At 51.2% G+C, this 23158-nt stretch overlaps 3 protein-coding genes across 14 annotated transcripts; 2 read left to right on the top strand and 1 right to left on the bottom strand.

The window, feature by feature from the left end:
• Positions 1 to 622: 622 nt before the first annotated feature.
• TCF19 (transcription factor 19) lies at positions 623 to 4496 on the bottom strand. Of its 2 annotated transcripts, XM_029944348.1 has the most exons (5): positions 4294 to 4496; positions 3259 to 3875; positions 1692 to 2250; positions 1159 to 1407; positions 623 to 1057 (listed from the first exon to the last, which is right to left on the bottom strand). In XM_029944348.1, exons 2-4 carry the CDS (start codon positions 3497 to 3499, stop codon positions 1170 to 1172), a joined length of 1038 nt encoding a protein of 345 aa, XP_029800208.1. In that variant the 5' UTR covers positions 3500 to 3875; positions 4294 to 4496; the 3' UTR covers positions 623 to 1057; positions 1159 to 1169. The 2 variants fall into 2 exon arrangements, with proteins under 2 accessions (XP_029800208.1, XP_029800209.1); XM_029944349.1 differs by lacking the exon at positions 623 to 1057 and having other exon boundaries at positions 1342 to 1407; positions 1696 to 2250; positions 3259 to 4496.
• A 307-nt stretch (positions 4497 to 4803) lies between these two features.
• Positions 4804 to 21679, top strand: CCHCR1 (coiled-coil alpha-helical rod protein 1). 11 transcript variants are annotated; one of them, XM_029944461.1, is made up of 19 exons: positions 5074 to 5649; positions 5911 to 5977; positions 6056 to 6266; positions 6965 to 7268; positions 9734 to 9897; positions 10002 to 10137; positions 10337 to 10447; positions 10632 to 10781; positions 11361 to 11471; positions 11563 to 11669; positions 13897 to 14009; positions 14182 to 14227; positions 14372 to 14508; positions 14642 to 14830; positions 14937 to 15038; positions 17109 to 17260; positions 17377 to 17533; positions 17783 to 17912; positions 21592 to 21679. In XM_029944461.1, the coding sequence occupies exons 1-18, from the start codon at positions 5434 to 5436 to the stop codon at positions 17893 to 17895; spliced, it is 2586 nt and encodes an 861-aa protein (XP_029800321.1). In that variant the 5' UTR covers positions 5074 to 5433; the 3' UTR covers positions 17896 to 17912; positions 21592 to 21679. The 11 variants fall into 11 exon arrangements, 9 of the variants coding, with proteins under 9 accessions (XP_029800326.1, XP_029800327.1, XP_029800325.1 ...); XM_029944466.1 differs by lacking the exons at positions 5074 to 5649; positions 21592 to 21679 and adding an exon at positions 4804 to 4863 and having other exon boundaries at positions 17783 to 18257; XM_029944467.1 differs by lacking the exons at positions 5074 to 5649; positions 21592 to 21679 and adding an exon at positions 4805 to 4863 and having other exon boundaries at positions 6164 to 6266; positions 17783 to 18257.
• On the top strand, positions 19021 to 22324 carry PSORS1C2 (psoriasis susceptibility 1 candidate 2). The gene is made up of 2 exons (XM_029944469.1): positions 19021 to 20359; positions 21592 to 22324. The coding sequence occupies exons 1-2, from the start codon at positions 20305 to 20307 to the stop codon at positions 21945 to 21947; spliced, it is 411 nt and encodes a 136-aa protein (XP_029800329.1). The 5' UTR covers positions 19021 to 20304; the 3' UTR covers positions 21948 to 22324.
• Positions 22325 to 23158: the final 834 nt, after the last annotated feature.

Here is a 23158-nt window from a genome sequence, read left to right as displayed (position 1 = left end):
TCCATGAGTGACTCCTCAAATCCCCACGTTCTTGTCCTGGCTCTGCCATTACTTCATGGGGGTAATTGGGGCCCTTGCTTGGAGCTGTTTCCTTGATGTTAAAAGAAGGAAACTTGGGTTGGTAAATCTAAGTAGGAATAGAAAGGAATGGACATAAAAGATTGCAATAGGTCAAGATGGGGCTTTCATAATATGAGCTACAGAAACCTCATTTTGACAGTATATTGGCCTGATTTAAGGCTCACAAAAGGGGATCTGTACTGTACGTGGGTTAGGCTGATCCACACTGGACCAGGTCAGCATCCACTTTAGCTGGTGTACCAGGTTTTCTCTTCCACAGTAGTACTTGTGAAAGTTGTAAAGGTTCTGCCATCCTAATGGACTTGACCAGACCATCCACCTTACTTTAATGGCAGTGGATCTGATTTCCTTTAAATCTAGAAACCTTAATTACCTTTTCTCCAGTCTCACACCTCCAGCCCATTCCACATCAAGTGAGCAGGTTCATAATTTTCTGCCCTGTCTGCTCATCTCTCTTCTCCTGAGTCTGAATTAGTTTTTCAGAACATACCATTCTCAAGAATTGGAAAGCAGGGAGTGAGCATCAGACCCACAAAAAGAATAAATATCTAAGAGCGAACGAAGCTTATTCTTTATTTGGAAATAGAAGCAAAGCTCTGAAAAGCCAGGTCAAGATCATGGTCAGTGGCAGTGGTTTATCCACAATGTAAAAGTTTTGGGGCTGTGCCCTACGTTTTCCCAGAATGCCTTATAATGCCATCCGAAAATATTAAGCATTCACTTGTTCCCAAGTCTGAGGCTTTTATCTGCTCAGGCATGACTTCTGCAATTATGGATACTATGACCACAGACATTCTAGTGCCTATGACAATAAGAACCTAAGCTTGTAATGAAACTTCCAGCTTGTTGGCAACTTCCAGAGGCAGCAAAGATCTTTGGCAGGAAACCATCTCCTCGATCACCTGGGTCATGAGGGCCTCCTTCATGCCTTGAATCAGTATCCATAGCAATGGACACTTCCCTTAGTCATTCCTTCCTGGGGAGACAAGGAAAGAAGGGGCTATTTCTTAAGACCCATTGGTGCCCCACTGTGTCCACCCATGGCCTGGAGATACCAGCTCTCTGTCCTCCTGGTACCTTGGTGGGCCTTAGGTCTGGATGCCTACACGACACTCTGGGCACCGGAAGTCAGCCTCCTTGGCAGCCTGGATGCTGTAGCCAACACAGGCCACGTGGAACCAGACATCACAACCATCACACTGAACCCAGGCAACTGTTTCTTCGGGCAGGCAGCAACGAGGGGCTGCGCAGGGCTCCCCACCCCCAACTGCAGGGGGAGCCCTGGGTGTGCTCACTGACTGCTTCCAAGGACGTCCATGTCGGTTTCTGAACAAAGTGACACAAAAACCAGGGTCACTGGAAACCTGTAGAAACAGCCCAGAACTTGCCCCTGGATAATCACAGAATGAACCTAGATAGGCTCACTGGACTAAACGTGAACCTGAACAGTAGAGCTGACCAGGTCTTGCTGATCCAACATCTGTCTCATGTCTGCCCAACCCCCATCCTCATCCCCATTCCTATGCCCAGAGCAGAGGGCCACCTCCCAGCCTGGGGCTCTAAAAAGGAACCAAAGGGAGTTACAAATTGAGAGATCTCTCTCCACTTACCCACCAGGTGTCCGTGGGGTAGTCTCTACACGGAGTTTCTTCCTGGGCTCTATAAAGGCTGATGCAGAGCTCTCGGGCATCTCCCCTTCATCATCCAGCTCTGCCAACACTCGATGAGCTGATTTCCTCCGATTTCTCTGGGGTGGGGCAGAAGGGGTGGTCCCCACCTCCCTAGGGGAAGTGGGAACAGGCTGGCTCTGTTGCCCACCCCCAGTCCGGGAGAAGGTAAGGGGCTGGGGCCTGAGCTTGCTGAGACTGCCGATGGAATTGAGGATCACCGTGGCTTTTGGGGCAGGGGAAAGGGTGCTGAGGGGGCGCTGTGGGGCCCCCTGGGGGGGCAGCATAGGCCGGAAACAAGCCCTTGTTCCCTCTTCACCACTAGACCGCGGGATGGTAATGGCTGCAAAATCTTGAGGTTTGACTCGGACTTGCTGAAACATGAAGTAGAACTCCGAAGGGCTGGTTCCTGGGGACCCTTCAGGGCCAAAGGTCACAAGGTCCCCATCACTCAACTCCAGTCTGTGACCCCTTGGGAGTCGGACATTATTGACCAAAGTCCCTGTTGATGGAGGGCACCAGACAGATACAGAGAATGACAAAAACAAATGACCATCAAGATTTGAGAAATCTGGCCTCCTTTGGTTTTGTGGGGAACATGAGGAAGAACATGACATCTGTCATCAAATTCTCACATTTGAAGTCCCTCAGCAGGTGACATCAGATATTAAGCTCCTTGTGAGTGGAGAACAAGTTTATTTTTCTTACGCCCTCCCACAGGACACATGGAAGAAATGGACTTCTTCGTTCACTCTGCTGAGGTCCCACTGAGGTCCTGTTCTCAGACATACTGTCACTCGGGCTCCAACACAAAAACAGTTACTGGCATATGTCAGAATGTCTGGGTTGAGATCTTGGCTCCACCTTTACCAGCTGTTACCTGGACAAGTTAACCTCTTTATGCCTCATTTTCCTTTCAATGCACTTGAACAGTACCTGGCTGATACAATAAGCACTAAATAAATGTTGGCAACTGTAGTTATCTGCACAACACTCCCACAACAGACCTTACCAAGCCTTACATTTTACCTATGAGGAAACTGAGACCCGGAGAGGTAAAGTGACAGGCCTGAGGTTTCACCAGGGGACAGTGGCAAAACCCAGGCCTCTTGAGGCTGACTGCAATTTCCTGCAAGTCAGGGAGTAAGACATATGCCCTGCTTATTAAAACATAATCCAAGTATCATAACTGCCTTAAGACAAGAACAAAGTATTTAGAAACTGAGTCAAGTCTGAGGTTGGCCCCCAATGGTCCCAGAACATCCCTACTGTGATACTTCACTAATGATGGCCCAGGCCTTGGATCTACCTCCCCGCCCGTCAAGGGCTAGCGCCACAGAGAGCTTCTGACATTGCACACCTTTAGTGGGAAGATGCAGGTCTGGACTACAACTGTCCATGCAACTTGATAGGGAGTTTGGGAGGCAGGCAGGGTAGCTGTGGAGCCCCTTTAATCATTCCAGCCCAGAACTGCTACTGCCCAGGCACGACTGCCCTGCTTACTGCTCACCTTGGCTGCTGTGGTCTTCCAGGCTGACCCTCCAGTCATCACCACGGCGCTCTGCGTGCAGTTCCGCGTGGAGTCCAGAGATGAGGCCAGGCTCCTGCTGGGGCTGCAGGGCCACATCACACAGATCGGCCCTACGGCCCAAGCGATAGGTGCAGCCAGTCCCGATAGGCGGGTGGAAGGTGTAAAGATCACCACCCCTGCCGCTGCCCCCTATGCGCAGCAGCTGGAAGCAGGGCAGCATGGGCGGTGCCCCGCCTGCACCAGCTCTTCCACTTCAGGAGTCCATCGCCTTTCCCACTCCTGAGCCACGCACGGTGGCCTAAGTTCACTTACTGTCTGATGCAAATTTGAGCTGTACTTTGGCAATTTAAACTCTGAGCACAGGCCTGAGTTTTCACCAGGGGCCAGCAGCAAAACTCAGAAAAGAACCCAGACCTGCGTAGTGCAAATTCAGAGTACAAGAAGCCTAGCCATGCGATGCAAATAAAATTGTCTGTCAAGCAGCTTTGCAACTGAACATTTCAGGGAAGGTCCCAGTGCAGTGCAAAAACGAACAACGTTCTATGACACTTTAGTTGAACGGGATCCTCAGGCCAGAGTATTCGGGGAGACTCAATCTGTGCAAGGCAACAATACATTAGGCAGTTTCTAGGGAAATTCAAACTGTAGATGTGTGTATAGGGATTCCTGCTTCTGTACAATACTAACTTGTCACCTCAGTGTACTTTGGAGGAAAGAAACTTCTTCCTGTCAGACTTTCTCATCCAAATAGGTAACCCTCCTCCTCGCCCGCTCCTCGCTCTTCAGGCCAATCCATTGCTCTAACTGGTTATCTTGGACCTCAGTGGGAAGTGAATCCACTGTCGTCCCCCAAAAGGCAATGAAAATGGTCCCTATGTTCTCTAACAAAGCAGATCTAAACTCTGGCTTCCCAGCTTCTCCGGGTGGGATAGAAACAGGAGAAAGAGCTCGCCGAGATCATGCAAGGCAAACTCAGCCTTTTCCCTCCCCTGCCCAGCCCAGTTTCCGATCTACCGCGGTGCAGTCTCCAAGTAGTCTACTCTCCAGGCAGTGCCAGACTGTGCGGCGGCCCCGGGACCCCTCCGGCTCCGGCCTGGAGCTGGCGCTACCGTAGCTGTTTGACAGCAAGGAAGCCGGGGTCTAGAGGGGCGCGGTCTCCGCGCGCGGGCAGCACTAGCCCAGCCTTCGGAATTCCCGGGTCCGAATTCCGCGCAGAGCGAACCCGCCCCCCATGCCACTCCTGATTGGCCAGCTCATTTGCCCTCTTCCGCTCCATTGGGTGGCGTGCTGGGAGTGTCCCTGATCTCCCGCCTTCCGCTTTTTCTGATTAGTTCACAAATTTTCCCGGGTTCCCAGAGTTGGGAGGAGCCGCCAGGGCGCGGAGACATCCCCCAACGCCTTAATTGGGGCCGTCTTTAGACACTACTACGCCTGCGCGTATCTCTTCCCTTCCTGGGTGAAACCGGATTTTAGAGCGGCCCGCCAAACTGCCCGCTTTGCGCAGGCGCATTCAGAGGCGGAGGCTACGCCCTGGAGCGAGGTGCAGGGGGTGTGGCTAAAGGGCAGAGGAGGCTCTCGCGCTGGGTAAGGGACGTTCGGGGAGAATCAGTTGGGGCGGGAAGGGGTCGAGAGGGGATAACGGGGTGGGTTCAGGGGTCTGCAGGGGAAGAGGGGTGCAGGGAACAGGTAAAGGAGCAGATGAGGTGGCCCGAACAGCCTTTGAGCTCAGGGTCCAGCAGGGTAAAAACTCGGGTATCTGGAGGAGAGGTGGGGAGAAAGGGTGGGGGGAGCGAGAACTGAGAACCTGCTAGAGTGCAGGGAAGCAAATGGGAGATGAGCGGGAAGTGAGGGATCGGAAGAATTCCTTCAGGAAAAAAATCCGATTAAGCTATAGCGAGGGTGATAGGAATCCCAGATTGGGGGGAAATAGATGAATTCTGGTGGGAGGGTGGGAAGACCTTGAAGAGACCTCTCGTGCTCTGAGCCTCTGGAAATAGGAGGGTAGGCGGCAGGAATGGCAGCAGAGGGCATAGAAGAGAGAAACTGAGGAAAGTTGCTGGAGAGTTTGGATGAGATATCAGGAAGCTGGTTTTTCTGCCAAGGGGTCTAGGCTGCTTGGATTCCCAGGGGGACCTGGAGAGTGTCCTGTCCTACATGTGGCCACATTCATCTGGGGCCAGGCCTTGGGCCAGTGCTTTGATAGGGAAGGACCCGGGTGTAATGGCTTGGTGGCGTCTGGATGGGCTTCGGAAAGGCTTTGCTGAGCCTTGGAGAGACCTCTGGAGATTGGGCTCACAGCCCCTGCACTGCATCCCTCCTTCCTCACCTCGGACCAGGAACAGCAGAGACTGTAGGAACTTAAGGAGGAGGGTAAAGGCTCTGCCCAGAATTCTAAAAGTATGAGTAAAGCCTAAGAGCTCTTTCTCAGCCTATCTCAGTTAATTCCCTCCACCTGATGGTTATTGCCATAGTTCTTCTATCAGGAGCCAGGTTGGGTCAAGCAAGTGATCTTTGGGCATTAACTACTTGGGAAGTTACTAAAGGATTATGATTTTATTATTGTAGGGGCTTTCTCTTTGGAAGGTGACCTGAAAATTGAACTGGGATGTTCTTGTTTCTCCTATTGTCCAGGAAAACATAGATGGCTGGACACAGAATCTAGAGACTTCCAGTAATGTGCAGATGTTTCGACCTTCAGGTCAGTGGGAACAAGCAAGGGGTTTGATGATTGTCTCTCCTTAGGAAACGGACCATCTTTGCCATTGTGATTCCTCAGGTTCCACAGGGCTGATTCCCCCATCCCACTTCCAAGCTCGTCCCCTTCCAACTGTGCCAAGAATGGCTCCCACCTGGGTCTCAGACATTCCCCTGGTCCAACTTCCAGCCCATCAAGATGTCTCAGAGAGGCGGCCAGACCAGAGACCTCAAGTGATAAAGTGGGAACAGGATATTTCGGGCAATTTGCAGGATCCAGGGCGGAGAGGCAGGTAGGGATTCACTGTTGCTCTTTTCTTGGGCTTTCTTGCCAGTGACCCTTCTTTTTTTTTTTTTTTCACTTTTTTTTTAATGTTTATTTTTGAGAGAGAGAGAGACTGAGCACAAGTGGGGGAGGGGCAGAGAGAGAGGGAGAATCCCGAAGCAAGCTCCAAGCCCTGAACTGTCAGCACGACACAGGGCTCCAACTCAAACCATGAGATCATGACCTCAGCTGAAGTCGGACACTAAACCGACTGAACTAGCCAGGTGCCCTGATCCCTGTCATTTTGAAAGAAAAATCTTGTGGTTCTGGGTGTCACTGAAGGAGTTGCATCATGAGCCATGTTAAGATAAGCTGGTTTAAGTTTTACAAGATGCCAGTAGACTATGTAATTTATTGATGTGCTGTCGACTCCTCATACAGTGTATCTAACACTCAAGTGCTTTTAACTAGTGCCTGGTCTCACTCACTCATGATCTCAGGTAGCCTTTAGGACCTGTGAGCCTTGATAGTGGACCTAATCTGCTTAGTAGAGCCATGATAAATGACCACAGTGGTGGAAATGCAGAGATCTCCATGGCCCAACTTCATCCCCCTCATCTCCACACACAGGGACAGAGGGACCCTCTTCTCCTGTCTCCATTTGTCCCCTTGGCCACTTTCCCAGCACCAGAGACCGGTCTCACTTGTGCTAACCTGTTCTTTAAGGTCTCTGGAGCTGGAAGGGTCACAGGCCTTGACCCAGCAGGCTGAGTTGATCTCTCGGCAGCTACAAGAGCTGCGGCACCTTGAGGAGGAGGTTCGGGTCCTACGGGAGACCTCGCTGCAGCAGAAGATGAGGCTGGAGGCCCAGGCCCTGGAGATAGAGGCTCTGGCTCGGGCGGAGAAGGCTGGCCAAGCTGAGGCTGAGGGCCTGCGCGCTGCCTTGGCTGGGGCTGAGGTTGTCCGGAAGAACCTGGAAGAGGGGAGCCAGCGGGACCTGGAGGAGGTTAAGAGGCTGCACCAAGAGCAGGTGAATGTAGGGGGTGAGAAGGGATCAGCTTCACAATGGTGAGGGCAAAAGCTTCCCAGCAAAGAGCAGGTTTTGCAAATTAGGCCCCGTGAACAGTTGTGTGATGAGATGTTTGGTGAAGGCTCTTGAGAGAACAGATGACCTGGAGAGAGGAATTTGGGTATTTTGGTCTTTATCCAGATTTCACTTTTTCCCCCAAGACTCCAGTGACCTCCCACCACCTGAAGCCCTCCTTCCCCTTCCACTAGGAAGTATTTTGTCTTCCTGCTTCACTCCAGGTAACCCCTTCATGTGGGAACATTGTAGGGGTGGTGAGGAGGGCGGGAGAGGGGTCCTAAGGTGGACTGCGGAGGGGAGACGATTCAGTCAGCAAGCATTGCTCTGCTCAGTGCCTACTCTTTGCCATCCCTGAGGTAAGAGCTGGGACTCTGGGGAGGGCAAATTAGCCTGAGTCCCTGTGGGTGGGACTGACACCCTAGTGCAGGACACACACATTCAACACTTAATTCAATCCTAATTCGTTATTTGCAGCTGGAAGAAATACCATGCAGGAGAAGAACAAGGGAGCCCTAATATAGTCTGGGGGAGGAGGGTTAGGGAAGACCACCCTAACCAGTGGACATGCTAAGAAACGAAACCATAAAGATACTGGAAGAAAACATGGATGAATCCGATTTTTTAAGAAGATAATTTATTGTCATCCATTTTTTTTTAAGATTTTATCTTTTTAAGTAATCTCTACACCCATCATGAGGTTTGAATTTCTAACCCCAAGATTAGGAGTCACATGCTTTACCTACTAAGCCAGCCAGGCACCCCTGGGTGAATTCCTTTATAACCTCAGATTGGGGTAGGCTTTTTTTTAACCTATGAATCAAAATCCAGAGCCATTAAAAGACTGATATATTGGCTTTATAATATTAAATTTAGAAGTGACAAAAGTAAAAGAATATATACAGTTGCTATCACAGGAAAAGGCTAGTATTCCTAATATCCCTAGAAATTGATAAGGGAAGGGTAGCAATCTAGCCAGAAAATGGACACAGGAGATAGTTCAAAGAAAGATGTAAATGGCCCTTAGATTTATGAAAGATGCTTCGTGATAAGAAGTTGTCATTCATGCTGAATAGGAGCTGGCTGGTGAGCTGGCACGTGGGGAGGTGATGGGAGCCAAGTGACACTGGTCGGGGGATGTGAGGTGGCCAGAGGGACTTGAATGCAGATGAGAGGAGCCCTGGATGGTGTGTGGATGGCGAGGCCTCGGGGCTGTTTAGAACTTTGTACTTTACTTTGAGAGCAATGAGCAACTGTTGAAAAGTTTTCAATAGGGAAATGACACGACCAGATTTGTGTTTTATATCTAAAAATGTGACCAGTTTTGTGGGGCACCTGGCTGGCTCCGTTGGTAGAGCATGCAACTCTTGATCTTGGGTTTGTGAGTTTAAGCCCTAGATCGGGTGTAGAGCGTACTTAAATATAAATAAAATAAAAAGACCAGCTTTGTGATTTAAGTCCAAAATGATCACTTCATGGTATGGACATAGGGCTGGAGGGGGCAGAGTCCTACCTTCCTAGAGCTGCCTTTTGAACGGGATGTGGCAGATGGTAAGCTGTGTGGAAGCAAGATCATTTCAGATGACGGACAGGTGGGAGGATGGAGCCGGTGCGGGGCGCCCAGGGAGGTTGCTGAGGAGGCTGCATCACCCGAGGCCTGAGGAGCTGGGGGAAGCCAAGCCTCAGGCAGACTCCGCTGTGGGAAAGAGCTGGTTTGGTGCAGAAGGGAGGGCACTGTGGCTGGAGCAGAGTAGGCAGTGGAGAGTGGTAGGAGCTGAGTTCAGAGAAGTGGGCAGAGGCCATGGTAGGTCCGGCTTCACAGGCTGAGGGCAAAGATGGGCTTTGTTGTCTGTGCCATGGTAAGCTGCTGAGACTTTTTTTAAAAATAAGTTTTTTAGTGTTTATTTTTGAGACAGAGCGTGAGTGGAGGAGGGGCAGAAAAGGGGAGACAGAGAATCTGAAGCATGCTTCAGGCTCTCAGCTGTCAGCACTGAGTCCGATGTAGGGCTCGAACCCACGAACCATGAGATCACAACTTGTGCTGAAGTCAGCTGCTTAACTGAGCCACTCAGGCACCCTAAGCCACTGAAGGCTTTCAAAGACTGGTCAGGAGTTTGTTGCTGTTGTGCAGGCCAGAGATGAGGGTGGCTTGCTAAGGTTGGTGGCAGTGGAGACAGAAGTGACGGGGAGACCTGGCAGGAACTGCTGATGGATTGGAAGGTAGATAGATAGAGGATGTGAGGCACCAAGGACTGTCTCCATTTTGCCATATGCAGTTGGGCAATTTGCTGGGTTGTTGTCTAGGTCACAGAAGGTGGGGGTGAAGGGGCAGGGCCTGAGCAGGAGTGGATTTGCAAAGTCCAGATGTGGTAATAAGCTGGCTCCTGCTGTGCCCTCTCTTCTCTCCACAGCTCTCCTCCTTGACACAGGCTCACCAGGAGGCTCTTTCTAGTTTGACCAACAAAGCTGAGGGCTTGGAGAAATCTCTGAATAGTCTGGAAACCAGGAGGGCAGGGGAAGCCAAGGAGCTGGCTGTGACCCAGAAGGAGGCTGAGCTGCTGCGGAAGGAGCTGAGGTAAAGTGGGGGTGGGCAGCCTAAGGGGGCCCTGGCAGTTGGTGGATGTGGTGGGTCTCCAGGGTGCCTCACTGATGGCTGCCTTATTCCCACCCCAACCCTAGCAAGACCCAAGAAGATTTGGAGGCACAAGTGGCCTTGGTTGAGAATTTAAGGAGATATGTGGGGGAGCAAGTCCCTCCTGACGTCCAAAGCCGGACCTGGGAATTGGAGCGACAGGAGCTTCTAGAAACTGTGCAAGTGAGAGTATAGGATGCCTCTGGATGGGGGCTGGATGTGGGGTGGGAGGGCTCAGGGATCAGATCCTGGGACAGGGGTGGCCCCTGAAGAAGAGCACAGTGCCCAGCTGCTGTCAAGGGGCAGGGTGCTGCCTGCTGGGTGAGGGCCTGTGGAAGTTCTACAGAGGGTGGCTCTCACCCTCCCTCCCTCTCATGCGCAGCACTTGCAGGAGGACCGAGATGGCCTGCACACCACAGTGGAGCTGCTGCAGGTGCGGGTACAAAGCCTCATGCACATCCTCGCCATGCAGGAGGAGGAGCTGGCCAGGAAGGTAGGCCCCTTCTCCTGGTGGCTCCCTGTGGGTGGGAGGCATTGGCATGCTGCCAGAACCTCCTGGGATCTTCTTTTCTGTGAACACATCTTGCTGCTTGGCGGGGACAGACAAAACAAAACAAAACACTTCTTTCCTCTGCCCCCCAAGGAGCCCACACTTCTGCCCTTCCTTCACCCCGCAGGTTCAGCCTTCAGATACCCTGGAGCCTGAGTTCACTAGGAAGTGCCAGTCCCTGCTGAAGGGCTGGCGGGAGAAAGTGTTTGCCCTCATGGTGCAGCTGAAGGCTCAGGAGCTGGAGCACAGGAGATGCATGGAGCAGCTAAAGGGACAGGTCGCTTGACTTCACTTTCTTTCTCCCCGTATTCCCCCCACACCCCCCAGCCTTTGCTCCTTACATAAGGGGCTACTTGTCCAACAAAGATTTATTGAGTGGCTACCATGTGCTGGGAACACAGGCCTGAACAGAGACACACTGCTGTCAGGGAGCTTCCATTCTGGAGCAGAGACCCACCACAGGCAAGCACCCAATTAGATGATGTCAGGGAATTATGTGTTCTTTAAAGAAAAATGTACAACATAATGTGACAGAAAGACACCACGGGGTAGGCTGGCTTTAGGTCGGATGGTCAGGAACAGCTTCTCTGAGGAGGTGACAATGTCCAAGGATGGTGGCATGGGCAGCAGCGGCAGTGAGTCTTTGTGGGTCCTCAAGGTGGGGGCACATGGAACATCCTTCTAGAAGGAAACCTGGACTCAGACTGAGGTCTGAGTCTGGGTTCTCAGGAACCCAGGCTCATCTCCCTGCATGATGTTCTCTCGGAGACTTTGGCACCAACCCCTTCATTCCCAGTGTCCCCCCTCCAGCTTTCTGCTCCAGCTGTGCCCTGTCCTGAATCCTCTCCTTCTCCAGGTGGCAGAGCTCCAGGAAAGAGCTGTGGCCCAGAGCCAGGAACAGGCCATCCTGCAGCGCTCCCTACAGGACAAGGCCGCAGAGGTGGAGGTGGAGCGGATGGGCGCCAAGGTCTGTGTCTGAGACAAGCAGAGGCTAAGGGAGGTCAGGGATCTCCCCAGAGTTGGGAGGGGACCCCATCTCTTCACTGTATCCCTCCCAGGCCCTGCAGATAGAGCTGAGCCGAGCCCAGGAGGCCCAGCGCCGGAGGCAGCAGCACATGGCCACAGCTGAGGAGCAGCTGAAGTTTGTGGCCAATTCTGTCAGCAGGTATCTGGGATGGAGGAGGGGTAGAGTTGTGTTTCTGCTTCCCCAGCTACCTGGGCACGTTGGAGTTTAAGAGCCTCAAGCTAGAGGGGCTAGAGAGCTGGCTATTGGAGGATGCAGGGCTAGAGATGTGTGACCCTGTAAAAGTCCCTGTGCTCATTTTCCCTTGGGGCAGCCTGCCCTGCATTCATCAAGGGTCAGTGGTTAGGACTCCCATGCACGTTCGGCTGGAGGCGAGGCCCTGCTTCCTCCCGTAATTCAGTTCCCCTGGGAGGATCTCCATCTTCAGAGTTGTTTGAGGATGGGGAGTGTGGCTTCTCCATCTTTCTTTCTTTAAAATTTGATGCCCTGTTTAGTTGGAACCACGTTCTAATCTGTTTATTTTAAAGCTGCACGTCTACTGGCTTACTAGATACTCCATCTAAACTGTATCCCAGTTTCTTTTTTAATCATTTGCGAGTGTGTATCTGTCATACCAACTTCCTAGGTTTTCCCGTGTTGATTCTTGTTTTATAACCTTTAGAAAGACCTCTAAGGAGAAACACACTTTCTTTGTGTGGGTAACAGCCCTTCCTCAGCTTTGGACTTTGGGGTACTGAGGTGGCCCTCATAGTGCTCCTGGCACAGTGCCTGGCTTGTCCTCTCCACTCTGTACATGTTTGCTGTTACCATGAGGCTGCTCCGAAAGGATCACGTAAGAATTATTGGTGTAGCAAAAGTGTGGTGCCGGATAGGTCCTTGCCCATCATCACTTTCTGTTGGATTTATACCTAGAGGACTAATTTCATTAAAAATTATAGAAATTTTCCACATTGCATGGATTGGAAAGACTAGTTATAATGAGCCACCTTAGATTCAGCCCACGTGCCTCCTGTCCCCAGTAGAGTGGAAAGATATGCTGTACACAGGGTTTTACTTTGGCACCAGGATATCACTGGAAAGGTTGTTGCTAATGATTGATTGCCAAAAAGTCCGTGAGGCTTAAAACAACCCATGCTCAGATTATTGCCAGGTTTGTTAGATCATCTCTAGATGGCCTGGAGACTTTGTTAGAAAATGGCTTTAAGGGGCACCTGGGTGGCTCAGTTGGTTAAGCATCTGACTCTTGGTTTCTGCTCAGGTCACAATCTCACAGTTGAGTTTGAGCCTCACCTCAAGCTGTCCACTAACAGTGGAGCCTGCTTGGGATTCTCTCTCGCCCTCTCTCTCTGCCCCTCCCCCCCTCGAAAATAAAATAAATAAAAACTTGAAAAAATGGCTTTAATAAGAGCGACAGGAGGTGTTGCAAGCAGCTGCTCACACCATTTTTAGATAACTCTGCTGTGCTGCCAGGGCTATAACCGTCAGCCTTCGTTGTTCGTTTCTTTTCCGGTTGATACAGATTTGGACTCTCCTGGGGAGTTCCACCCCTGCCCTGATTGCAGGTCCTCCTCCCAGGGGGGCTGTGTAGGCCTCAGCTTTCGTGAACCGCACTGGTCCTGCTTTGGGCACAGCCAGCTGATAAAGCATGTGGATCTGGCCTTCAGTGGAATCAAGGAATTGTTGGAGAGAATAGCTCTGATCTCTAATGTGTACTAGTGATCAAAAAAATAGGTTATGAGAAATAAACTTTGCAGGTTGCTTGAAAAGATACACAGGTAATGTCTTCTTGGGGTGAGGGCCTCTTAGGAAACTAACGGAAGCTATGTGCTCTGTTCCTTAGAAACTGTAGGTTTGGGGACCAACCATAGCTGTGCTGTCCTTATGAGAAACGGGATTGTTTTTTAAAACGTTTATTTATTTATTTTGAGACAGAAAGAGAATGTGAGCAGGGGAAAGGGACAGAGAAAGGGAGAGAGAGAATCTCTCTGCATAGTCAGCACAGAGCCTGACAAGAGGCTTGAACTCATGAACCATGAGATCATGACCTGAGCTGAGATCAAGAGTCGGACACTAACCGACTAAGCCACCCAGGCATCCCTCAACTGGATCATTTTCATCTAACTAACACCAAAGGGCTTAAGCTCTCAGGTTTTCTTCCTTATTGACTGAGGAGCTCAGGCGTGACTAGCAGGACAAAGAGTTGGTGCTCCAGCCCTGGCTTCAGCTTCTCTTTTCCCTGCTGTGATTTTCCTTTCCCTGTTCCCCACATGGTTAGCAGTAGAGGGTAGATTTTGTCCCTACAGGTCATATCAAGTCCTTCTGGGAATGAGGTGAGGTCGAAGTGTCAATGACCTCGTGCCTTCCCCAGCTTCCAGACCTGGCTCCAGAGCACCATGGCTGATGTGGAGCGGGCTACCTCGCGGCTGCCTAGCCTCAGCAGCCGAGTCAGCTATGCCGTCCGCAGGGTCCACACCATTCAGGGTGGGTAGGGCACCTGCCAGACCCTCTGTCGCCCTCCTCCCCCATCTGTCTCATCCCACACCCATCCCCCTGCTTACCTGCCACCAGTCCCTGCACCTCTTCCCCTTACTCCCCTCTTCCCTTTTTCCCCCTCCGAACCCCTCTCTGTTGTTCTCTGCCTTTTCCTCCCCAGGTCTGATGGCTCGAAAACTGGCCCTTGTTCAGCTGCGCCAGGAGAGGTGACGTTTAGAGCACTTTGAGGTGGATGGGAGGGGGTTCAGGTGTTGTTTGCTGGGACCCCAAACAGTGAGGACTGAGGAGGGATGGGGGCTTAGGGATCAGGCTGGAAGATCTCCCCTCACTCTGTCTCTTCCCTGCCCCAGCTGCTCCCAACCCCCACCTGCCACAGATGTGAACCTTGAGTTGGAGCAGCTGCGGGAAGAACGGAACCGCCTGGACACAGAACTGCAGCTGAGTGCCCACATCATTGAGCGGGAGGTGGGCCGGGCCCGGGAGCAAGGTACGCTTGGTCCTGGAGTCTCCGGGCTGAAGCAGGGGCTGGAGTTGGCTGCGTCGTGGGTGGAGAGGAGGGAAGTGCTGCGGCCCGCACGGGGAGGCGCTCTGGGAGGCCTGTGAATGCTGCCTCTTCCCAGGGGAGGCGGAGCGGCAACAACTGAGTGAGGTTGCCCAGCAGCTGGAGCAGGAGCTGCAGCGGACCCAGGAGTCCCTGGCTAGTGTGGGGCTGCAGCTGGAAGCAGCTCGTCGGGGCCAGCAGGAGAGCACACAGGAGGCTGCCAGTCTCCGACAGGAACTGACCCAGCAGCAGGAGATCTATGGGCAAGGTGTGCAGGAGGGGAACTGGGTTTATCCTGGAGGGCTGGTGGGGGGGAGCTGAGAACCAAGGCTCCTCCTGTCACGCTCCATTTGCAACCCCCTCTCCTCACCCAGCTCTGCAAGAGAAGGTGGCTGAAGTGGAAACTAGGCTGCGAGAACAGCTCTTAGAAACAGAGAGGAGATTGAATGAGGCTCGGAGGGAGCATGGCAAGGCAGGTGAGATTTGCTGGGATGGACATGGGCTTCCAGGGAGATTCAGGAAGTGCTGGACATATGGTTTTTTTAAAGCTGTTTTGGAAGTATGCAGATAATAAAGTTATCAATAAATGGCACAGGTAAATTCTCAGGTGGTGAACACGCTCATGTAAGCCAGCGCCCATATCAGGCACTGGCATGTGGCCAGCCCTGGAGCCTTCTAAGCCCCTCCCAGCCACTCCCCTTCACAAAGCAACACCATTCCCAGCCTCACACCAACAGCTACCCCCAGTTTGTTTTTCTTAGTAACAGTAGAAATGTATTCTCTTACAGCAGTGGAAGCTAGAAGCTAGGATTATGAACTCAAGATGCTCACAGGGTTGGTTCCTACTAGAGGCTCTGAGAGCCCATCTGTTTTATGATTCTCCTTGTGGTGGTTGCTGGCAATCTTTGGTTTGTAGGCACATCAAGTGTTGTATTTATTTTTTTGCAAATTTGTTTTTGTTTTTGTTTTTTATGTTTATTTATTTTTGAGAGAGACAGCTCAAGTGGAGGAGGGGAAGAGAGAGAGAGAGAGAGTCCCAAGCAAGCTCTCAGCATAGAGCCTGACACAGGCAGGGCTCAAACTCATGAAACTGAGATCATGACCTGAGCCAAAACCAAGAGTCAGATGCTTAACTGACTGAACCACCCAGGAGCCCCTCAAAGATTTTATTTTTAAGTAATCCCTGCACCGGGGTGTCTGGGTGGCTCAATTGGTTAAGTGTCCAGCTTCGGCTCAGGTCATGATCTCACAATTTGGGGATTCGAGCCCCGTGTCAGGCTCTGTGCTGACAGCTAGCTCAGAGCCTGGAGCCTGCTTCAGATTCTGTATCTCCTTCTCTCTCTGACACTCCCCTGCTTCCACTGTCTCTCTCTGTCTTTCAAAAATAAATAGAAAATATAAAAAAATTTTTTTTAAAGTAATCTCTGCACCTAACATGGGGCTTGAACTCAAAAACCCACGACCCAGAGTCCTGCTTTACCAGCTAAGCGAGCCAGGAGCCTCCCCCAACTTTTTATTAAGAAAAAGTTCAAGGGGCACCTGGGTGGCTCAGTCAGTTGGGCATTCGAGTTCAGCTCAGATCATGATCTCACAGTTTATGAGTTTGGGCCCCGCATCAGGCTCTGCACTGACAGTTTGGAGCCTGGAGCCTGCTTTGGATTCTGTGTCTCCCCTTCTCTTTCTCAAAAATAAATAAACATTAAAAAAAAAAAAAGCTCAAATACCTGCACAAGTTACAAGAGTCATGTAATGCCCACTTGTATACCTTTAACTAGATGTTAACAGTTAACTAACCTTTTTTTTTTTTAATTAAAAAAATGTTTATTTTGAGAGAGAGAAAGCAGGGGAGGAATCCTAAGCAGGCTGCATGCTCATCGAGGAGCCAGACGTGGGGCTCCATCTCACTACTGTAAGATCACAACTTGAGCCGATATCAAGAGTCAAATGCTTAACCAGCTGAGCTACCCAGGTGCTCCAAGATTTTCTTTTTTTAGGTAACCTCTACACCCATTATGGGATTTGAACCCACAACCCCGAGATCAAGAGTCACACGTTCCACTGACTGAGCCAGCCAGGTGCCTCAGTAGTTCCTAATCTTTTGCTACATTTGCCCTATCCATATATACACATTCAGTGATACATGCATTTTTGGGGGGAATCACTTAAAATAAGTTACAGACATCATGACCATTCAGCTGCATCTCTTACCAAAAGGAAAATTTTCTATATAACCTCAATCTGATTGTCACATTAAGAACATTAATTGTACAAAATCTAATATCCAGTTCATTTTCAGATTTCCCCTAAGTGACTCCAGGAAGGTTCGGGGATGGGGAAGGTACTTTGGGTTCACAGAGTCATAGGGTCATGGAGCATCAGCAACCCTTCCCCCCCAGACAGAAGAGAGCCCTAGAGCATAAATGGCTCCCTGAGTCAGAGCTAGGGGCCCAGTGTACCTGTTTATCATTCCAGTCCTGTTCTCATGGTGTCTCTCTGCCTTTGGGGTGCCCCACACCTGTGCCCTCTGTGCCCTGGCTTCCACATAGTGGTCTCCCTGCGCCAGATGCAGCGCAAAGCCACCCGGGAAAAGGAACGGAACCAGGAGCTCAGGCGTCTGCAAGATGAGGTCCGGAAGGAGGAGGGGCTGCGGCTGACCCAACGCCTGCAGGAGCTAGAAAGGGACAAGAACCTTATGCTGGTAGGGGATGGCAGAGACTAGGTCCCTCTTGAGCTGGTTGGGGAGCAGAGGTGTAGAAGGAGGTGGGGAGGGCGGCTCTGCCTGGGCTTGGTGGCGTTTAACCCTCTCCTTCCCAGGCCACCTTGCAGCAGGAAGGTCTCCTCTCCCGTTACAAGCAGCAGCGACTCTTGGCAGTTCTTCCTTCCCTGCTGGATAAGGGGAAATCTGTGGAGTCGGGCCCCAGGGCCCCAGGGTCTTCAGCAGCAGCATCCACCAGCAGGGAGTCCATAAAAGGTAATGGTCCATGTAGGAAGGGACACATGAGGGGGACTTTAGCAATCATTCCTCCACGTACTCTTTAATGCATGAGCATTGTTCTCCGTGACCCTTGGAGCCCGACAATCTCCTTTATTCATGCCCACGTTGGGCCAGAGATCCCTGTCCCTCATAACCCTCCCATCCAATGGTAGCCCTGTTACCTGCGTGGTAGTTGCAACAGCCTTCTTTTGTCGGGCTCCTATCCCTTGGGGCTTTCTTTCCCAGGATCCCTCTCTGTCCTGCTTGATGATCTGCAAGGCCTGAGTGAGGCCATCTCCAAAGAGGAGGCTGTTTCTCAAGGAGACAACCAGCACTGTCCTCCTCCTTTCTGCCTCTGAGCAGCTGGGAGTTCAAGGTGGGCCGGAAGGATCACGGAGAAGTGGGGTGGGGTGCGGAGGTCAGCCAGCTGCCCTTATGGACACGAGCTGCCAAGATGTCTGTGAATTCTGTGGCACAATAAAGATGACTACAATAGGAGCCATGTTCTCTCTGGGAATGGAAGGGAATTCTCCAACAGCTATTGCTTTCCGGAAAATGTGAGAAGTCCCAAACAGCTGTTTTCCTAGGTGGTGCCTTTTTCAAAACCCCTTTCCCTGGGCTACTTGGTAAGTTTTTTTGAGAAGCTCCAGGTTTTCTTTATTCTCAACTTTTGCTTTAAAACTCTTAAAAAAAAATAAAAAATAAAACTCTTTACCTCTCAGGTTGCCTGGTGACTCAGTCGGTTAAGTGTCTGACCCTTGGTTTTGTCTCCGGTCATGATCTCACAGTTTCTGAGTTTGAGCCCTGCTTCAGGCTTTCTGCTGTCGGCACAGAGCCTGCTTCAGATCCTCTGTCCCTTTCTCTATAGAAAAGAAAACAAAAAGCTCTACCTCTAGAAGATAATCACTGTCTGGAATGAGGAATCTAAGACCTCGCTCATTTGACAGGACACTCAGAGCTAAGGCGGTGTCCTTGTTCAGGGGCCACAGTGGTGGGCTTGGCCGGTGGGTCCCTGCTCCCGTGGCTCTGACATCAGGGTTGGGGAGACAGATGATGGACAAAGCAGCATTGCCATGAAGAGAAGATACATATAGTGACAGAACCTGACTGGGGAGAGACAGCTAGATGAGGGGACAGGAAAGGCCTCCTTGAGGAGGGGATGTGTGGAGACCTGACCTGCTTTGGCACACTGGCAGGACTCCAGAAGAGTCCTGCAGAGGGCAGACACAGGCTGGGAGTGGCAAGGGAGGACCTGGTGGAGGGGATTTTATTCTAAGTCAGTCGGAAGCCCTTGGAGTAATTTAAAGCCAGGAAGCAGCCACACAATTAGGCTGACTTTTTTTTTTTTGATGTTTATTTTTGAGAGAGCATGAATGGTGGGGAGAGGGGCAGAGAGAGAGAGAGGAGGACAGAGGATCTGAAGTGGGCTCTGTGCTGACAGCAGCAAGCCTGATGTGGGGCTTTAACTCACAAACCATGAGATCATGACCTGAGCTGAAGTCGGACACAACCTACTGAGCCACCCAGGCACCCCTAGGCTGACATTTTTAAGAGCTAGGTTGGCTGGCTGTGGAAGACAGGGTTTGGGTACTGGGTACTGGAGGGTACTGGGAGACTGGAGAGAAATGGCTCCAGGATGGGGAGGTGGGCCGGGCTTGCCTTGGGGGTGTCAGGGGAAGGAGCAGAATGAAGTCTTCGAAATGACACCACTGTCCCTCACTCGGAGGAAGCAGACCAAGTGGGGAACAGCCTGGGGCGGAAGGGTATTCTGTTTGGAAGGCATTACTTCTCAGAGGCTCACTAGACCTTCAGTCCAGAGGAGGCTTTCCTGAGGAAGAGTTTCTAAGGGTCTCTGAGAGACTTAGACAAGACTTGGACCAAGGCATAAAGGTCCCAGGTAGTAGGGGCCACAGAGAGCTGGCACCAAGGACCAGGGCAGCAATCAGAAGGGGCAGTGAGCAGGGTTCCAGAGGAAGGAGGAAGAAGCTGAGATGACGGGAAGCGGAGGCAGGTCCCGCCTAAGCCTCTGAACTGTGACTGATTGAGCCTGCTCTGGGGTGGGGAGAAGGAGTCAGAGCGTCCTCCTACTTCCTCACCTGCCATCACCCTAGGTGGCTCCTGGATGAAATTCTTTGGATGTCACTCTGGGGAGGCCCTCTGGGTGCCTGATGAAGGCACATGCTGGAAAGCAGTCTGGAGGGGAGTGGAAGTTCCAAGGGTAAAACAGTCCCCAGGGGGAGACTCAGGTGCTGGCTGAGACCATCCCGGCTGCATCCTGTGTGTTTAAACAGGAGCAACTCTCCCTGCTCCTGCCGGGGCATCCTGCCTCCCAGCCCTGTAATTAGACTGCTTCCCCACGCAAGGCTTGCTCCCATTCCTTGGCTTCCAATGGCTTCAAGGGATGGAAGGTGGAAGTCCCTATGATTATGGAGATGAGAGCTGGGTATTGATTGCTTCAGGGTGTGTATGGAGGAGGATGTGAAAACAAGGGTAGGGTGACCAAAGTCTAGGTCATTGATAGAGCTGGGGTGGCTGGGTCCCAAAATGGGGAGACTAAAATGAGGGACGCCACCATCAGAGGTTACACATCAGCCATGGCTTTCCAAACGGGTTTGTCCAGTTAGGTTCCGATGGGATTCCTTGTGTCATTGGGCTGGTCCCTCCCCAGAGATTGGACGCCTCCTCCCCCTCCTCCCCTATAAAGTCTCTTGGGGTTCCCAGGCACCTAGACTCAGCCCACCCCCAACTTTGGGGGCCAGGAGATAACCATGATGTTCAACTGGAAGCTACTGGGGATCCTGGTCCTTTACCTGTATGCCGTAGGTAAGCCAGGAGTGCAATTTGGGTTGTTGGAAGACAGTCAAGCAAGGTGAGGGTAAATTGGATACATAGGGATGGAGGAGATTCCAGAAGATTCTGGGTATTCACATGAGGGCAAGTGTTAAGAGGTTGAAGGTGATACAGCTCAATGTTTTTACTGGTTCGGGTGTGGGTCCATGTGGTGATTTTGGTCAGAATCCAGGTGTATGGGGGAGTATTCTTCATAGCTGAGGACCGTGTGAAGGAGGGTGGATGTCACTGTAGAGGCTGGGATCTGGATGCCACATGGGCCCAAGGTGTCGATAGCTTTGGACGCACAGACCAGCACAGAAGCTGTGCCACTGGGGATCCCAACCAGGGTGTATAGACTTTATATCAGGTCCTGTCAACTTAAAATTGGTCATATTAGGGGCACCAGAGTGGCTCAGTCAGCTGTGTGTCTGACTCTTGATTTCGGCTCAGGTCATGATCTTATGGTTCATGAGATCGAGCCCTGCACTGGGCTCAGCACTGAGTATGGAGCCTATTTAAGATTTTTTTTTTCTCTTTCTCTCTCTCTCTAAAATAAAAAAAGAAAGTTGGCCAAGTTAATGATACCAGATAGGGTTTTTATATGATGTTAAGACCACTTTGGTATTTTGTAAATGTGTAAAGACTTCTTTGAAAGTTGCTTTTTTAAAATGTGTTTTATAATTTTTTTATTTTTAAAAAGTGTTTATTTTTGAGAGAAAGAGCACAAGCCAGGGAGGGGCAGAGAGAAAGGAGAACAGGATCCGAAGTGGGCTCTGTGCTGACAGCAGAGAGCCTGATTCAGGCGTTGAACTCACAAACTGAGTTCATGACCTGAGCCAAAGTTGGATGCTCAACCGACTGAACCACCCAGGTGCCCTCTCCCCTTTTTCAAGTTTGTTAATTTTGAGAGAGTTGAGAGAGAGCAGGGAGGGGCAGAGAGAGGGAGAGAGAAAGAATCCCAATTTGGCTTTGCACTGTCAGTGGAGAGCCTGATGCAGGGCTCAAACTCAACAACTCACCAGATCATGACTGGAGCCAAAATCAAGAGTTGAACATTCAACCGCGGAGCCACGCAGGCGCCCCAAGAGAGAGAACTTCTGAGATGGTTTGTGGTGTCAGCTCAGGATGTGTCAGCTTGAAAAGAGGCTGTGTCTTCTGAGTCTAGCTGGGGAGGAGGGGTCTGGCCCTCACCATCTTTTACCTTTCTCCTTCCATCTCCACAGGCATCTCAGGCAGCGGAGACCACCCCTCTCACCCACCCACAGAGGCTGGAGAGGAGGATGGGTCCCCAGCATTGCCTCAGGGCCCCCCAATCCCTGGTGATCCTTGGCCAGGGGCACCCCCTCTCTTTGAGGACCCTCCACCTCCAGGCCCCAGTCGTCCCTGGAGAGACCTGCCTGAATCTGGAGTCTGGCCTCCTGAGCCCCCAAGAACTGATCCCCCTCAACCTCCCCGGCCTGATGATCCCTGGCCAGCAGGACCCCAGCCTCCAGAAAACCCCTGGCCACCTGCTCCTGAAGTTGACCATGGATCTCAAGAGGAGCCAGACCTTGACCCACCCCGGGAAGAATACAGATAGAGGGATCCACCAGAGGCATCTCCGTGCCCCCAAGCCCATCTGAACCCTTCAGATTCCCCTTCAATTCTCCCCGATTAGCCTCAATTTCCTTCCTCATTCCTTCAATTAATTCTGAATTCCGGTGTCGTTCTCAGTATTTCCTGTTCACTGTTGAGTTCGCCCATATTTCCCCGCCTGTTTTTCTCTGACAGCTGAAGCATATACCACTACCTGCTTCCCAGTCTCTTCTTACCCACTTCTGGGGCTGCCTCCCAGCCGGGGCTGGCGGCACTGTGTTCTTTGCTGCCTCCTGGTTGCCTACAGCTGCAAACTATCTATGGAGACCAAAACGGCGCTTCCATGAAATGGAAAAATAAACATGTTTTCTTCATTTTGAATCTAGGCTACTTCTTTGCCAATGATTAAGTCTTTGAATATTGAGATCCCCTCCTCAGAACACAAACCTACAAAGATCTAGAAGTAATCTTGAGTTCCCGTGTTGCCCATAATTATGCATAAGGATGTGGAACTCAGCAGGAAGAAGTTGGAAATATAACTATCTGTATTACGAGGACATTCAGACCCACATTTGCCCTATTCTAGAGCCCCTATTTTGGAGAATAAGAAACCAAGTTACATCTTTTTTGTTTTATTTTACATTTTATTTTATTTTATTTTATTATTTTTGAGAGACAGGGCGAGCAGGGGAGGGTCAGAGAGAGAGGGAGACACAGAAGCTGAAGCAGGCTGCAGGCTCCAGGCTCCGAGCTAGCTGTTGTCACAGAGCCCGAGGCACATCTCTTTTTAATAGCTTATGGTTCGCACACCCCTGGCTGAACATGAAAACTTTCTCGGGGGCATGTGGGCAGGACTAAGTTCTAAGGGGATCAATTTCCAGAAGCATATGTACCCCCTCCTAAAATGCATCTGCCTGACGACTGTACCGCGTTTTCATTTTCCACCCGTGTCGGTTAAACCACCCATGCTCACCTTGAACCGCTTAAGAGTGCTCTTCCTGGGGCACCTGGGTGGGTCAATCGGTTAAGCGGCCCGCTTCGGCTCAGGTCATGAGCTCACGATTGGGTTCGTGGGCTCGAGCCCCGCGTCGGGCTCTGTGCTGACAGCTAGCTCAGAGCCTGGAGCCTGCTTCGGATTCTGTACCTCCCTCTCTCTCTCCGACCCTCCCCTGCTCACGCTGTGTCTCTAAAAAAAAAAAAAAAAAAAAAAAAAAA

The sequence above is a fragment of the Suricata suricatta genome, chromosome 7, assembly GCF_006229205.1.
Source record: "Suricata suricatta isolate VVHF042 chromosome 7, meerkat_22Aug2017_6uvM2_HiC, whole genome shotgun sequence".
NCBI classification, from domain to species: Eukaryota; Metazoa; Chordata; class Mammalia; order Carnivora; family Herpestidae; genus Suricata; species Suricata suricatta.
The sequence above is the reverse complement of the archived record's forward strand: the minus strand, read 5'-3'. Positions and strand labels throughout refer to the sequence as shown.